Here is a 15225-nt window from a genome sequence, read left to right as displayed (position 1 = left end):
ATTTGGTCCACAATATTGTGTCATGTCTCGGACCTATAGACATTGATTATGGGTGTGCTGTATTAGCTTATTCTTTTGTTATATGCTTAATTTTTGGGCTTAGTTTCACGCTAGGTAAGCGCTGCAATGCTTAGCGGTCCCTACGATCCCAGAAGATGTGAGGGCAGTTTTAACCAAAGTTCTTTTCACTGACCATTACCATGATTGGTGCATAAGTAATCTGATGGGTGCTTGTGAATAATGAGTGAAATAGTTGTGCAAAATAACATTGTGGTGGAAATCCCCCATTCTCTCATTTTATTTCTTGGGAATTCATGCCAAGATTAAAAACAAACCAATAGAACAGTTGTTAGGTGGTCCTCTGCTCTGGTCTACATGCTCTAGTCTACATGTTTCACACCTGAAGGTGCCCAAATGTCATGTGGCATCACATCAGGATCAGATCCAGCCACGGTCCATGCAGGTAACAGCGATGGGGTAGTGGGGCCATGTAAGGTTTTTTTTCAAGGGATGATGCAGAGGGAAAACTATTATTTATTTAGTTTTCTCTCGGCATCGTCCCCCAAAATCTCCCTTTACCCGGCCCCACCACCCCACCGCCGTTACCTGTACGTAACGCGGCTGATCAGATCTAGTATTTACCCTTCCCTCAAGGGCATACTGTATAGATTCCTTTATTGTGTAAACCCTGTTATAAGCAATCCTAATGCTTCCAGAAAATGTGCTGTATAAATAGCATTTTGTGTAACATAATTTAGATAAACAATATTGTCCTACATGAGAAACCCAAACAACGAATGAACAGTGGACCTCGACAAAGTGACGCACCCACACCCTTAAATCACCATAAAAAGTATGTTAGACAAGATATATCACATGGTGAGCACTACCCTGTATGCACCCTCTGTCCAAAGGATGCTACCCACATCAAGGTAAATAATTTAAACCATCATAACCAAGGGAACACCACATTCAACATATTCAATATCATTAAAAAAAATAGCAATTAGCAATGACCATTTTTGTTAATCCAAAGTGTATTCCTACTTTATTCCTACTTCTTTTAGCACTGTATAAGCCAACCTACGTGTTTCATCAAAAAATATGTTGAATGTGGTTCACCCTTCGTTGTGATGGGTTAAAATATTGTCTTACATGCAGCCTAATCTTAGTAGACCTGATAATAGTGATGCTCTAAGGAATAATTTGCTGGCTGTCATCATGATAAAAAAGATATTTCACCGAGAACAGGCCCATATTTCCCTTATTTTAGCTAAAAAGCACTCAGAAGCAAGTAGCGCTAAAAGCGTTACTTTACATCACTCTGAATGTCATTTGAGATGTCATCAGTGATGTCATAAGTAGTGTCATAGAATATTTAATGAGTGATGTCATATGTGAGTTTCAAAAGCAGTGCGTAGCGGGGGCACCTGTTATAGTTAGTGTCACTAACTATAACTGCTGAATTTCTATTTTTTTTAGTACAAAACATTGCCGTTGGCACTGAGAAATTCACCTGTTGCAAGGATGAACCACACCTCCCATTTCCCTATGGGAGCATGCATCCAGTTTACGGCCATAATGAATGCTCTCATAGTGAAATGTAGGAATGCGACTGAACAGTGTTTGGTTGCGTCGAAATTAGGAATGGCCGGACCACCGACCGGGTGTCAGTCAGTCCCAGGAAGGAATTCCGCCCTACATCGAAATTGGCCCTTTAGTACTACATTATAGTAACATGAAACTCCAGAAGTGTTAGAAAATTAAAAACCTATTACATGATTCAATTCTTTAAATGTTTTCCTTTTTGGATTTCCTTGTAGATTCTTCACTTAGTTTTGAAACTTTGGTAAATCTACAATCTCAGAGCGTTTGTCTGCTTGTCAATATGGGAAATCAGCTGCGATGAGGAGCATACAACCCTCACAAACAATTATATTCTATCACACATGATGAGTGAGCATTGGCTTTGCTTTCATCAAAATCAAGATGCTACAACCCTTACATTGACCTCACCCATGATAAAGCAATAAAATACATACCTTCTTTAAACACAGTGTGACCTATATTTATCATTTCTGCATCTACACAGCATACTTGGGTTTTGTGAATGGTAACAGCAAAGGCCAGGCAGAGAGGAAACTGTTGTATATGTCTTCTACCAACAGTAATTTAGCAGAGCACCTTCTAATTAATTTTACCCTCTTCAACTGTAAAACAAACAGAACAACCAACTTCACTGATGTATGACTTCTTCTGACTCTGATGAGCAGGCTATGGTAAAAGAATTGAGAGGGACCCCTTTGTGAAGACAAGGGAAATGAGGTACTTCAAACCAACAACAACAAATCTTTCCCTTGACACGCTATTTAAAAATGCTATCATGCATTAATACACCTACCCAACTGTACAGTAAGTGGATTTAAAACACTTTATCAAGACTTTAACTTTAACAAAACATACGTCATAAAGAGTAATCACATTTTTATATGTATATTTTATATATACAAAAGGCAACAATCTTCTTTTATTACCAAAAAAACCTTTACCTCTTTTCATACATTAAGGGGTGTTTAATCTACCTCCATCTCGGGGATACCCCTACTTCCCCCATCCCCCCTGGGAGCACTGTTGCTCTACCTATATTTGAAAAATAAAAAAAGAAGATTGTTGCTTTTTGTATAAATAAAATATACATATAAAAACTGATTACTCTTTATGACGTATGTTTTGTTAATAGGGAGAAGATATTCGACAATCTCCAAAGTATTAAGACAACAAAATGTTTACAGTCTTGATAAAGATGGATACAATTGCATGAAAACCATCGAAACGCGTTGACGCTTTGTTTCAGGCGCAATCTAAGAGTTGACACGTGAATAGTTAAATACTGATGTACACAACGTGTTAACGGACGTATCTAAGGAGAACAAATAGATGTGCAACTGTAATTGACAATTAGTTAGGTCGTACATGTCGTGTTGTCTGTATCATGCTGGTCATAATTGATTGTTTGTGGTACTAAGAAACTATATGAAATATATGAATACATCCTGGGTTTTATTGTGTTTTGCTAGTATTGTTTTTATTGTCACCATTTTTGTAATGTATTTTTATGATGCAATATTTTGTACAATGAGCTCGAATATTATTGTTTCGTGATAATAAAGTGTTTTAAATCCATTTACTGTACAGTTGGGTAGGTGTAATAATGCATGATAGCATTTTTAAATAGCGTGTCAAGGGAAAGATGTGTTGTTGTTGGTCTGATGAACAGGCACCAGGAGTTCCAGCAACACAAACTGCTCAACCTGTAAAAGAGTCTCTTGTTTGACACATTTCCACGAAAAAGCAGGAAGAAAAAAGTTGCCTCTCGAGAGGACTGCAAGAGAAACCACACCCCCAAAGAAGGGTTGTCATTAATTCACATGGTCAGTGACGGCTACCGCCCCCCTCCCTGTGGACCCACATCATCCCAGGACACACTGACATGAAACATGACTGTCTTTGGAAGGCGGGGGATCGCAAGACCCCCCGGCCGTATTTATTAAGATACAAAATAATAAAATTATTAAACAAAAGATACCGTTTTATGCAAAATTATTCAGGGACATTAGATACAACCATATCAACAAGTATGATATGCTAACCTTAACAAGATTCTAATACAGCTTGTTTCCTAACCGTATCTAACATCCTACTCTGAAATTTTTGCATACTAACATTACTGGCCATATGGCGAGGTCCTAACCGGTGTCATGTCCTACTAGCTGCGCCCTTACCGCAGGTGCGCATGCGCAGCCGAGCCCGTTAATTACTCGGTCCACGCCGTGAACTCCATTTACCCACAGAAGGAGGGCCCTTACTCGCGCCATTCGCTGACGTCATGAGTACGCGCGGGGTGGCTACCAGCCATAAGGACAGCATGACTCTCCTATCCGCGCTCCTTTGCAGCACCAGTTATACCTGCCCCTGAAGTTCTGGGAGGGGCCAGTGACCCATCCCCCTAGGCGGACACCTCCAAAGGATGATGCCGCCCCCTCAGACCTTAAAATAGCTGCTCACCGGTCATGACCTTACCGCATGTCCATACCCTAATAAATACGACGACCTGTGGAAAAAGATCTAAAGGATAACTACACTAACTAAATCAACACGACATGACATACCATCGTCAGGCTACTAGGGAAAAAAGGCCTAAACAAAATGGCAACCGACATTTTATGTGTCAACACTACTTCCTAAATGGGAAATAAATAGTTAATACACGTCAATACACGCCATAAAAACAGGTATACAATATACATGAGACACCATTGCAACCGACATTTATGTTTCAATACCACTTCCTAAACGGGAAATAAGTAATTAATACACGTCAATACACACAATATGACAGGTATACCATATGCACAAAAACACTGCAATGTTCCAGGGATGGTGGGTGGGGAAAATTAGGAGGCCCCGAGCGCGGGGCACGACCAGTGTGGGGGAGCGTCCAGGCGACAAGGGGCCACCTGAGCGCTCCCCCCTCCTTTATCCTAGGATCGCGGGAAGGGGGCGGCACGCCCCCTCCCCCCGCCCCCCAGCCGCCCGCCCCCCGACCCGTAAGCCTGCACAACGCCTTCCGGGTCAGGGGTCGGGCGCCAGCCAGCCGGTGGTGCGGCGCGCACCCCCCGCGTCATCACTGGACGCCGGGAGGTCACGCCCCCACCACCGGGATACAAGGGGAGAGGGGGGTCGCCGCGCCACCATGCCGGCGGGGGGCCGAGGGCCCCCCCTTTTCACATGGTCAGCGACGGCTACCGCCCCCCTCCCTGTGGACCCACATCATCCCAGGACACACTGACATGAAACATGACTGTCTTTGGAAGGCGGGGGATCGCAAGACCCCCCGGCCTTATTTATTAAGAAACAAAATAATAAAATTATTAAACAAAAGATACCGTTTTATGCAAAATTATTCAGGGACATTAGATACAACCATATCAACAAGTATGATATGCTAACCTTAACAAGATTCTAATACAGCTTGTTTCCTAACCGAATCTAACATCCTCCTCTGAAATCTTTGCATACTAACATTACTGGCCATATGGCGAGGTCCTAACCGGTGTCAGGTCCTACTAGCTGCGCCCTTATCGCTGGTGCGCATGCGCAGCCGAGCCCGTTAATTACTCGGTCCACGCCGTGAACTCCATTTACCCACTGAAGGAGGGCCCTTACTCGCGCCATTCGCTGACGTCATGAGTACGCGCGGGGTGGCTACCAGCCATAAGGACAGCGTGACTCTCCTACCCGCGCCCCTTTGCAGCACCAGTTATCCCTGCCCCTGAAGTTCTGGGAGGGGCCAGTGACCCATCCCCCTGGGCGGACACCTCCAAAGGATGATGCCGCCCCCTCAGACCTTAAAATAGCTGCTCACCGGTCATGACCTTACCGCCACAGGCCAGAATTGTTGACCGACGATCTGGCCTCCCCCTTCCTACTCCTAGAAAGGTCATGATTGCCTCGCAAATCCCTCTAGCCATGGCACTATGTTATTAGATCACAGGACGTTCCCTGCCTCGGTTAAGTATACCCAGTCTCGTAGCTAGGAATGTTCACCCCCAAATGCACCCATGAGGGATCGTCTGCAACCGGGGGGCTCGAAGTAATTTGTTCAATTGTGTGTCGATCCTCTTTACCGAGTGATTCAACCCCTCGGCCGAGTCCCCCCCTCGCCACTGCCACCGAGGTATAAGTTCCGACCAACTACCGTGCAACCCGGGCATGTCCTGGTCACCCACCCCGCAGTGGAGATGGTTTCCTCAATAAAGATGCGCCTACTTAGTTTGGCCAAATCATTCTCCCCCGGGTGAAGTATCACCATTGACGGGGGACGGGTTGCTGCAAGAGTTCCTGAAAATAGGTTCTGAACTGGCTGGGGCATAAGCCCCCCCTCCCAAGAAGAAAATCGAAAACCCCTTGTGCTCCGCCCTTTTCCTACTTTCACTTGAAAGAAAAACATGTTTAGCGCGCCTCACATAAGAGTGGCCCACAAACCAAGTCACCGATGTCTGTTGTTCTCCTTGTCGCTTGCGTTGAGCTGCTGTAGTTCCTTACCGACCCGCGGCGAGTTCCTCCCCCGCGTGACGGGTTTGCGAAACCGCCGGCACCGCTTTAACCATTGAAATGGCCGCTCATTACACCTGATGCCTTACTCTGACACTCGCAATCCCGGTGTAACGATCCTCTTGGCTGTCCTCCTCTAGTAGTCGTGGCATGGAGCCCTTCCCTGGTATCAACCATGGGTCCGGTCAGACATAAAACGGAAAACAAACACAGACGATTAATGCTTCTGGCCTCTGGACGATAGATACAGTACACATGCCCATACTAAGTTGTCGTCACACTCTAAGCCTTAGCTAATGTCTGCCCCTGGATGCCTTTCCATCCAACCTGCACGCGCCAGCGTGTCGCATAGCATGCGTCTTGTGCCACCTGCTGAACATTTCCATTAGGGCTACCGTAAGGGTGCCTGATAGTCTGACCTTCAGCAAGCCTAGACCTGTAGTCCATGGTGAATGCAATATCCCCTACCTGTTTGATTCAGTACAATACACAGTGTGGAATGCCGTGCAATAGTGCTGTATGGTTAGGTAAGGTATCTGGCTTTCTAACGAAAGCTGGCCCCACACGTGTCTGCATTCATCGTCCTCAGATGCTAGACCTTAGCTGAGATTAACCCCAGATGCATTTCCTCACTACTCGCCGCTGCGAGTGGTCAGCATAACATCAGTTTGTTACACATGTAGCGCATTTAACTCTATACTACCGTGGGGTGCCTATTAGTATAAACTTGCGCTAGGAGTTAGCCTGTAGGCTACAGTGAATGCCATAACCCCTCCATGATTACTAACTCTCAACACCAAATCCCACTCCCAGGACATGGATCCTAGGGTTTTAGCCACTGGCCCCCCACTGCCTATGTGATGCCGCAACTGGGCACCGGGACACCTTTGAGGGTATTACAACATTGGCTAGGGAGCGTAGTGGCCCGGGAGCGTAGGAATATCAGGACCCCAAGAAAGAGGTCATAGTTTGGAGAAGTTCCCACGCTTTTTGTACCTATCAGTATAGTTGATGCCATTGATAGTAGTCCTAGAATGAGATGGACTTGTGAGATAAAAGCGTTTTCTTTGCGTGGGTCCCCATGTGTCACTACCTTGGGTGATTCCTGGTGGGCCCAGCAGTTCTACGAGCTCTAGGCCTTGTCTTCATGCCAATCGGGTTCTTATACCACTTGCTTGATGTATGGTTTGGTACGCCCCTAGGGCTCAACGTGTCTTGTGCTAATTTACTGTGTGTCAATTAAATCTACTGATTCTAGACTGGTAACAAAAACACGCTGCTTTACATTCCACCAAAACTTAGCCTGAAGGCTGCTCTCCATCGCTACCCCTATGATAGCTTCTAAACAGGTTGCCTTTGACATAACATCCATAAGGTAATTTGAACCAGTGCAATGACCCCACTAGAATGGTGTACAGTATATGGTAGGCAACCTTCTCACCCTATGCCCGCATAGTTTCCCCCAAAGAACAAATGACACCCAATTCCACAAGCACCTTGATGGCTACCTGCTCTGGCTAGATGATCAATGTTTAAGGCAATCTGCAACATCTACAGGGCACCACAAGGAAGAGGAGTACCCCTTCAAACAAATTTGTACGCAAATGCAGACAAAAACAGAGCTCTTCACCCAGGGGTAGCACCTCAGATCCTTAAATCAAGTTTCAATAAGAAATCCACTGGAGGATTCAGTTTCTTGGTCCAAGTGGCCAAGCACTAGAAGTCCTTGCCCCCTAGGATCCGTTGCCTTCCCTAATGCATAAAGTTCGGAAAAGAAGAGAAAAGTTGGATGTCCATGCGATAACCATGTGACACACCCACCATAGGAATGAGCAATAATTCAAATATCACTACAAGAGCCATCCAGAGCTCTGGGCCCGTCCCGGCTAGTAGATGAAGCAAGAACACAAACCCAGGGACTTTCCGCTGTTGTTGTTTCTAAAAATTCAATAAATGATGCAGCTGTTGTAAAACTGTTATGAAATGCAAAAGAATTCACGTTAAGAAATAAAATATAGAATCTTACAAAATAACCATAAAACCATTTTAAAAATGTAAACAAGACTTGCTTTGAAGATATGAAAGATTTTTTCTATTTGTAAGTAGAAAACAAATCTTTATTTGCACGATTACTTAAAACCATTGAACAGCGAAGCAGAAGTGTTAAATTCTCTTCAAATTCATAATACCGTAATTTAACTCTAAATGAGGCCATTATGTATAAAACAACAATATACAAATTGTCTATATTAAAACCTTTAGCTGTGTGCCAGAGATTGCAGTTTGCTGTATACTTTAATTATGTAAACCAGCAATATCCGGATTGTCCATATTAAAACCTTTAGCCAGCAGTTGTTGTTCATTTTAACGGAAGCAGAGACCGAGAATTTATGTCCAATAAGTCAGCTAAATGCTGGTGTTTAGCTTTATTCCTGCAGCGCCCATGAATCAGACCAGGCGAAAAGCTAGCTGGATATTCCTCCTTTGAAGCATGCTTTCACTGCCTGCCTGTATGTTCTTATCGGTTTACCATTCAGGGCAGGTCTTAGTATGATTCATCATTCCCTCTCTAATCAATAAGTGTGGCACATCTTCTTTTGCCGCTCCGCATAATCTGCACAGTTATGTTGACTGTGGCCGTTTCCATGTGGGCAAATGCAGCACTGATGGCAGAATGCCTAGCCTCAGATGCAGGAATTTTTCCTTCTTTGTTCTAGTAAAGCATGCACCTAAATATGGTAGGGGTGGTGTTAGATTTAGGGGTCTCTATTTGGCAGAGGTAGGTACCTTTGACAAATAGGGACTCTTGCATCTAATCTGGGTAAGAGGCTACACTCCTAGAATAACCCGTGCTCAACCCCTTGGTAGCTTGGCACGAGCAGGCAGGCTTATCTCAGAGGCAGTGTGTAAAGCATTTGTGAACACATACAGTAACCCAGTAACAACACTACAGATGGACACCACACAGGTTATATTATAAAAAGAAGTATTTTTATATAGACTTAACACAGGACCAAACAACAAAAATCCACAATACTGTACTCAAGATATGCTTAAAAATAGGTTGTTTACATAAAATGAGTCTCTAGCAACAGATAACTCCAACGTGAGTTATCACAACGTAACAGGAGAAATCCCAAAGTTTGGGGCCGACCGCGAGGTGCGCGGCGTTGGGCCCGGAGTCAAACAGACCCCCAAAGAACAGTACCTTGGAAAAGTTATGAAAAACAAAGTCTGCACCTAGACATGGTAGGGGTGGTGTTAGATTTTGGGGTCTCTAGTTGGCAGAGGTAGGTACCTTTGACAAATAGGGACCCTTGCGTCTAACCAGGGTAAGAGGCTACACTCCTAGAATAACCCGTGCTCAACCCCTTGGTAGCTTGGCACGAGCAGGCAGGCTTATCTCAGAGGCAGTGTGTAAAGCATTTGTGAACACATACAGTAACCCAGTAACAACACAACAGATGGACACCACACAGGTTATAATATAAAAAGAAGTATTTTTTATATAGACTTAACACAAGACCAAACTACAAAAATCCACAATACTGTACTCAAGATATGCTTAAAAATAGGTTGTTAACTTAAAATGAGTCTCTAGCAACAGATAACTCCAATGTGAGTTATAACGACATAACAGGGGAAATCCCAAAGTATGGGGCCGACCGCGAGGTGCGCGGCATTGAGCCTGGAGTCAAACAGACCCCCAAAAAACAGTACCTTGGAAAAGTTATGAAAAACAAAGGCAGCTCACGGCGTCGGGCAGGTGTGGCTTTGTTGGCGCAGCACGGCGTCGATACATTATGACCACAGGGGAGGTGTACACTTGGTTCCTTACTGCAGCGCAGGGTAGGTGAGACAATGGTTCCTTGCTGCGTTGGGAAGGTGACGTTACGATGGGGCTGAAACCACGGTTCCTTATGATGTCGTGCTGTCAATGGATTCCCAGTCACCCACGTCGAGGATTGATGTCGGAGTCGATGCGGCCCAGCAGCCGGTGTCGGGACCACAGCACAAGTCAGAGCAGCGCTCACAGATTCGGTGCAGAAGACAGCGTCGCTCGCCGGCGTCGGTGTTGCAAGTTCCTTCTGCAGCAGCTAAAACTGCAGTTCTAGATGCAGGAAAGCAGAAGGCGTGAAGTCTTGTATCCCTGAGACTTCAGGCAGGAGGCAAGCTCAAGTTCAAGCCCTTGGCGATCTTCCTCATGATGATGAAAGCATACTCATTCCTTTTCTCCTTTCTTTGGCAATGGAGCAACCACTGCAGGCCAACCCCAACAACACGCAGCATAGGGGTAGTCTCCTCCTTCAGTTTCCCGGTTCTTCTCCTCAGCAAAGGTTCGTCTTTATTCCCAAAAGTGATCTAAAGTTCTTGGGTCTGGGTCCCAATATTTATACTACTTTTCTCTTTGTTCTCTGAAGGCAGAGAGGTCTTTGACTAGTCCAAACCAGTTCTGGTCAGTCCTGGAACACTTTGTTTACAGGATTCCTTCTCTTCCTTTGACAGTGCAGGCCAGGGACATCAGCACCACAGGAGGTGGAGCCAGCATTGTGGAGGGAAGACACAGTCCTATTCAGGTCCCAGGGGCAACTCCTGCCTCTCACCTGCATGTAGATCTCTCTATTCAGCACTGTTCTGACTCACCCTGTCTCCTGGAATACCCCAGCCCCTGTCACTCAAACTCCAGGCAAGGACTACACAACCTAGCAGAGTCAGGCTTGGATAGTTAGGCAAGACAATACCTACTTTCTAAAAGTGGTATTTTCAAACACAGAATGTTAAAATCAACTTCACTAAAATATGTATTTTATCAGTTCAGGCATACTAAACTAGAATTTCTACCTGGTTCCCTGAGTCCGTTAGGATTATAAAATGTAATAATCTAACTGCCCATTCTGGCCTATGGGGAACATGGAGCCTTGCAATAGTGAAAAACGAAAATGGCTGTAATTCACTATTAGGACATGCCACACACATCGGGGAATGTCCTAAATGTTACCTACAATGCACCTTGCCCATGGGCCTACCATAGGAGTGACTAATATGTAAAAAGGGAAGGTTTAGGGACTGGCAACATGGCAGTACAAGACTGCACACAGGCCCTGCATGGCATGCCTGAGACACACTTTACAAGCTGCTTCGGTGGGTGGCACAACCAGTGCTGCATGCCCACCAGCAGCATTGGATTTACAAGCCCTGGGCACACGCAGTGCACTGTACTAGGGTCTGACAAGTAAACCAATGAAGGCAATCATGGAATCACTAATCCATACATCAATTTACCATAGGAAGCACTTGCACTGTGGCACTGAACAACAGTGGCACAGTGCCCAAAAGCATCTAAAACCAGCAAAAACATAAGAGGCATAGCAAAATAAAATGGAATGGAGACCCATGCAATGGTGCCAGGTCTAACAGGGGGAATTTAGAAAAGCTCTGTATGACGAACCAGCTGTGTGCCCTCTACTTTAATGCAGCTTTCTCCTCCACAAGGGACATCCTTTTCACCTTTTTATTGATCAGTTCTTTGAAGCTTCTGAGGGACCTAACGGTATCCCAAGGGTCCTGTAAGGCCAAACAGACTAGTGAAGGTTCTAACTAGGTCATGGCTGCGCTGTCTTTTTTCTGATCTAGCTTATTCCATAGGTACACACTCAATGTCACTGAATCCGCTCCTTTTATTTTGTGACAGCATTTAACGTAGGCACCCTTGCAGGCTTTTTGTTGCTTTTGTAGACAAACTCTAATCGTATTTGTGCCGCGAGCTGTACTGTGGGAGGTTAAATATTATTCTCATTGTCTTGGACACCGTGCTGTCCAGAATGCCTGCATCTCTTCCTCATAGGCACTCGCTTCCGTAGGTGATAGTGGAGAGGAACCTCGCTTGAATCACCTGTAGTAAAGGGGTGAGGCTACGGCCAGTTATTTCATGTTTAACCTCTTCGCTGCTGGGGTAATTCCCCCACGGTGCGGGGAAGGGGGAAGGTGAATATATCCTAAATTAATCCATACTTTATGCTGTTAGTTCCCTTATCTGGCCATTCCTGCGCTTGCTGCCCTTGCACCCCAATTTTGCGGTTTCCAATAAAAATAGATACCTCTGATTTCAGTTTTTTATCTTACTTATCTTCCTCCTCAGCCATCCCCCCTACTTGCCCCCCCTCTCCCTTGTCCCCCTACCCCTAGCACTAAAGCCGCCTTCACCACCCTCACCGAACCCTGTGCCCTCCCTGACCCCGACTAACCGTACCCCTCTCCCCACCCATTTCTCCTTACATAGGGCTTATGGCCCTTACGATGGAGAGAGACTTGCGCCTTTGTGTCTCCCCTTCTTCTATGGGTATTAACCCCCAAAATGTGCATCCATATACTGTTGCTGTTGCATAGTTTCACAATATAGACTCAAGCCAATATCACCCGACAATACAACAATCCGGAGTCCAGCCGTTTGGGAGTCCCGTTTTCTTTTCTTTTTTTTCCCCTTCTTCTTTCTTTGGCTTGGATTTCTGATGTAAAAAAATCTTGTTTGGCCTTTGCTGATGATTTTTAATGTGGCTGGCTTAAGCAGGAACGCCTGTGGTCTCTTGTTCTGAAACAGAGTTATGAGTTGTTGTAACAACCACCTCTTCTCCACTGTATAATGGCAAAAATCAGGCTTTACAAAGAATTGATCTCCCTTTCCATGCCGCTTCTTATCTTTTGGGACCAGATCATATAGGGCCTGGCGTGCTAAAAAGTTATTTAGAGAAATCAGGATGGCCCTTTGCTTAATCTCCGTTTGAGATCCCTTGGCTGGCGGCACTCTAAATGGGAACCTATGGGCCCTTTGAATCTCGCTAGACTAGTTCCACATTGTGAGTTCATGGAAGGCTTTGATAAAGATGTCAATCACAAATTTAAGCACGTCTGACCCTTCAGAGCCTTCCGGGATACCTAGCACTCTAAGGTTGTTGTGGTGTAGGCGGTTTTCCAAGTCCACGATTTTCATCTGAGTGTCATCTTCCTTAGAGGTCATAGCATTAAGGGTAGATTTTTGTGCTATTACTTCCTCTTCAGTGCTTTGTAATGCCTTAAAGCGAGGTGGTATTAACTGGGTAGAAAAACCAAATACCCACAGTTTGTGAAAGAAAGCCCAATCTACTAAAACAGACTGATCAGGCTGTATATAAAAAACTGACCCCTACATGAGACAGATGTAAACAAAGTGAAAAACATAACAAGGCTTGTGTGTTACAGTTCACGGCATACATGCAATGCACTGGGTACTTCCAAGCATGAATAGGTGTAGTATTTGTGCTTTCAGTGCAAATCATATGTTAGATAGTGCATAAATATTTCTGTACCATGTTGTGAGGCTGTGCGTCACACACAGCAGCAGGAAGCCGATTTTAGCAAATATGGGTCTGTCCTCTGTTTTTCCCTTGTGCAACACAGTGCAGTTAATGTGTCTGCTGTGACGCGCTATGTAAAAAAGTAGTAAATCTGGGTCTAATACATTTGTCAACATCACACCCGCAGGACAGTTGCTCATCGGCGGTCACTAGAGTAGACATGCTCATCAGTCCCACATACAGACAGGAATGCAAATTAGTGATGGAAATCCAGCAATGTATAGAAGTGTACCAGATAAGAGCGTGTTTCTAGCAAATATATGCAAATATCTTGCTTAATAAAAAGTAGAATGTTATACATATTTGGATTAGATATTTAACTAAACATTGTATTGAAGATATAATCTTGACAGGAGCAGACTCTACATTGGATTTGCACTTGCTATGATCATATGACCATACAATACAAATATGACCTTCTGAATCAGTATTCAAATATGATTTACCTGGAATCACCCAAAATAAGAGCACACTTGTAAATCTTTTGTAAGTAAATAGAGCTCACTGTGATCAATAGCAATTTTTTTCCAAATGCAGAGTTGATTCAGGAGATAAAAAGAAGTTACCAGTATCAAATGTCTTATCCCTTATATATTGTATTGCCATGTCTCAGTACTGTCCTTATTTTATTTTGATCCTGAAGCATGTTCTTTTACCTCCCCCTCACCTGGCAGCTTCTCCACTATGTTCACAACGTCCATTTTCAGTCTGCCGATGGCGCTGACTTTTCATTTGATCGTCAAGGCAATCCACCGGCATCGTACGACATTGTGAATTGGCAGCGAGATACAAAAGGCACCACTCAACATGTGAAGGTGGGAATGTACGACTCTAATGAAACTCAGAAACTCATCATCAATACCAGCGCCATCATCTGGGCAGATGGGAGCACTCAGGTATGCCACCTCTACATGAACCTATCAAATTGGCAGCAGTAACACCAGGGCCGGACTGGGAACCAAAAGCAGCACTGGAAATTTTGCCAGACCAGCCACTGTATAGTGCGTAGCTAGTGCAGCGAGTGAGCCTGACCACCACCAAAGGGCGCTTGGGGGGTTTATCCCCACAAAGGAAATTTGGAAAAAATGGTGCATTCTAGAACACATTTGTCATTATATATTGAATTGTATTGGTTTTAAAGCATAGTTAATTATGACTTTACGGTGTACGAGGATACAACAATCTTTGTTGGGGCTCTTCAATGATCCCCTCATGTGGGAGGTTAGTTTCTATGGTTTTTAAATACTAGAAATGACAAAAAGATTTTTTGGAACTGCTTCTGTGGTAAACCGGCACCACTGCCTCTGCCCAGATCCCCTATGGCATTCCTTCATGTTTAGGTGTGCAACAGCAATGGTGGGGTTTAATGCTAGCTCTGGTTCTTTGGACATACCACTTCAGCTAAATAATAGTGATGACTGGCCCGCGATGCAACAGCAGCCTAAAAGATCTGTCAGCACAATAGTATTTTCGAAGGTTTGCAGCCATTATCCCGCATTTTTTATCCCGCGGACTTTCAGGCCGCATACCATTTACCCGCAAGGACATTGACCTCGCATACCATCATGCCGCATTTTTTCAAAACGCATGTGCATTTATCACGCATGCCTTTACAACGAATTATGTTGTAAAGGCATGTATGGTAAATGCATTTGCGTTTTAAAAACCACGATGACGAGAGAGGTAAGGGGCTTTGGGTTAATTTTTTAGGGGTTGGGGT

General features: G+C 44.6%; 1 protein-coding gene across 1 annotated transcript in view; it reads left to right on the top strand.

The window, feature by feature from the left end:
• LOC144797910 (extracellular calcium-sensing receptor-like) overlaps positions 1 to 15225 on the top strand; it is a 48463-nt gene that overhangs the window by 14247 nt on the left and 18991 nt on the right. Inside the window, exon 4 of the mRNA XM_078668712.1 lies at positions 14180 to 14401. Within this exon, the coding sequence (XP_078524838.1) occupies positions 14180 to 14401 (222 nt within the window). The remainder of the gene's footprint in view (positions 1 to 14179; positions 14402 to 15225) is intronic.

The sequence above is a fragment of the Lissotriton helveticus genome, chromosome 12, assembly GCF_964261635.1.
Source record: "Lissotriton helveticus chromosome 12, aLisHel1.1, whole genome shotgun sequence".
Taxonomy (NCBI): Eukaryota; Metazoa; Chordata; class Amphibia; order Caudata; family Salamandridae; genus Lissotriton; species Lissotriton helveticus.
Note: the sequence above shows the minus strand (reverse complement) of the source record. Positions and strands in the feature narration are given on the sequence as shown.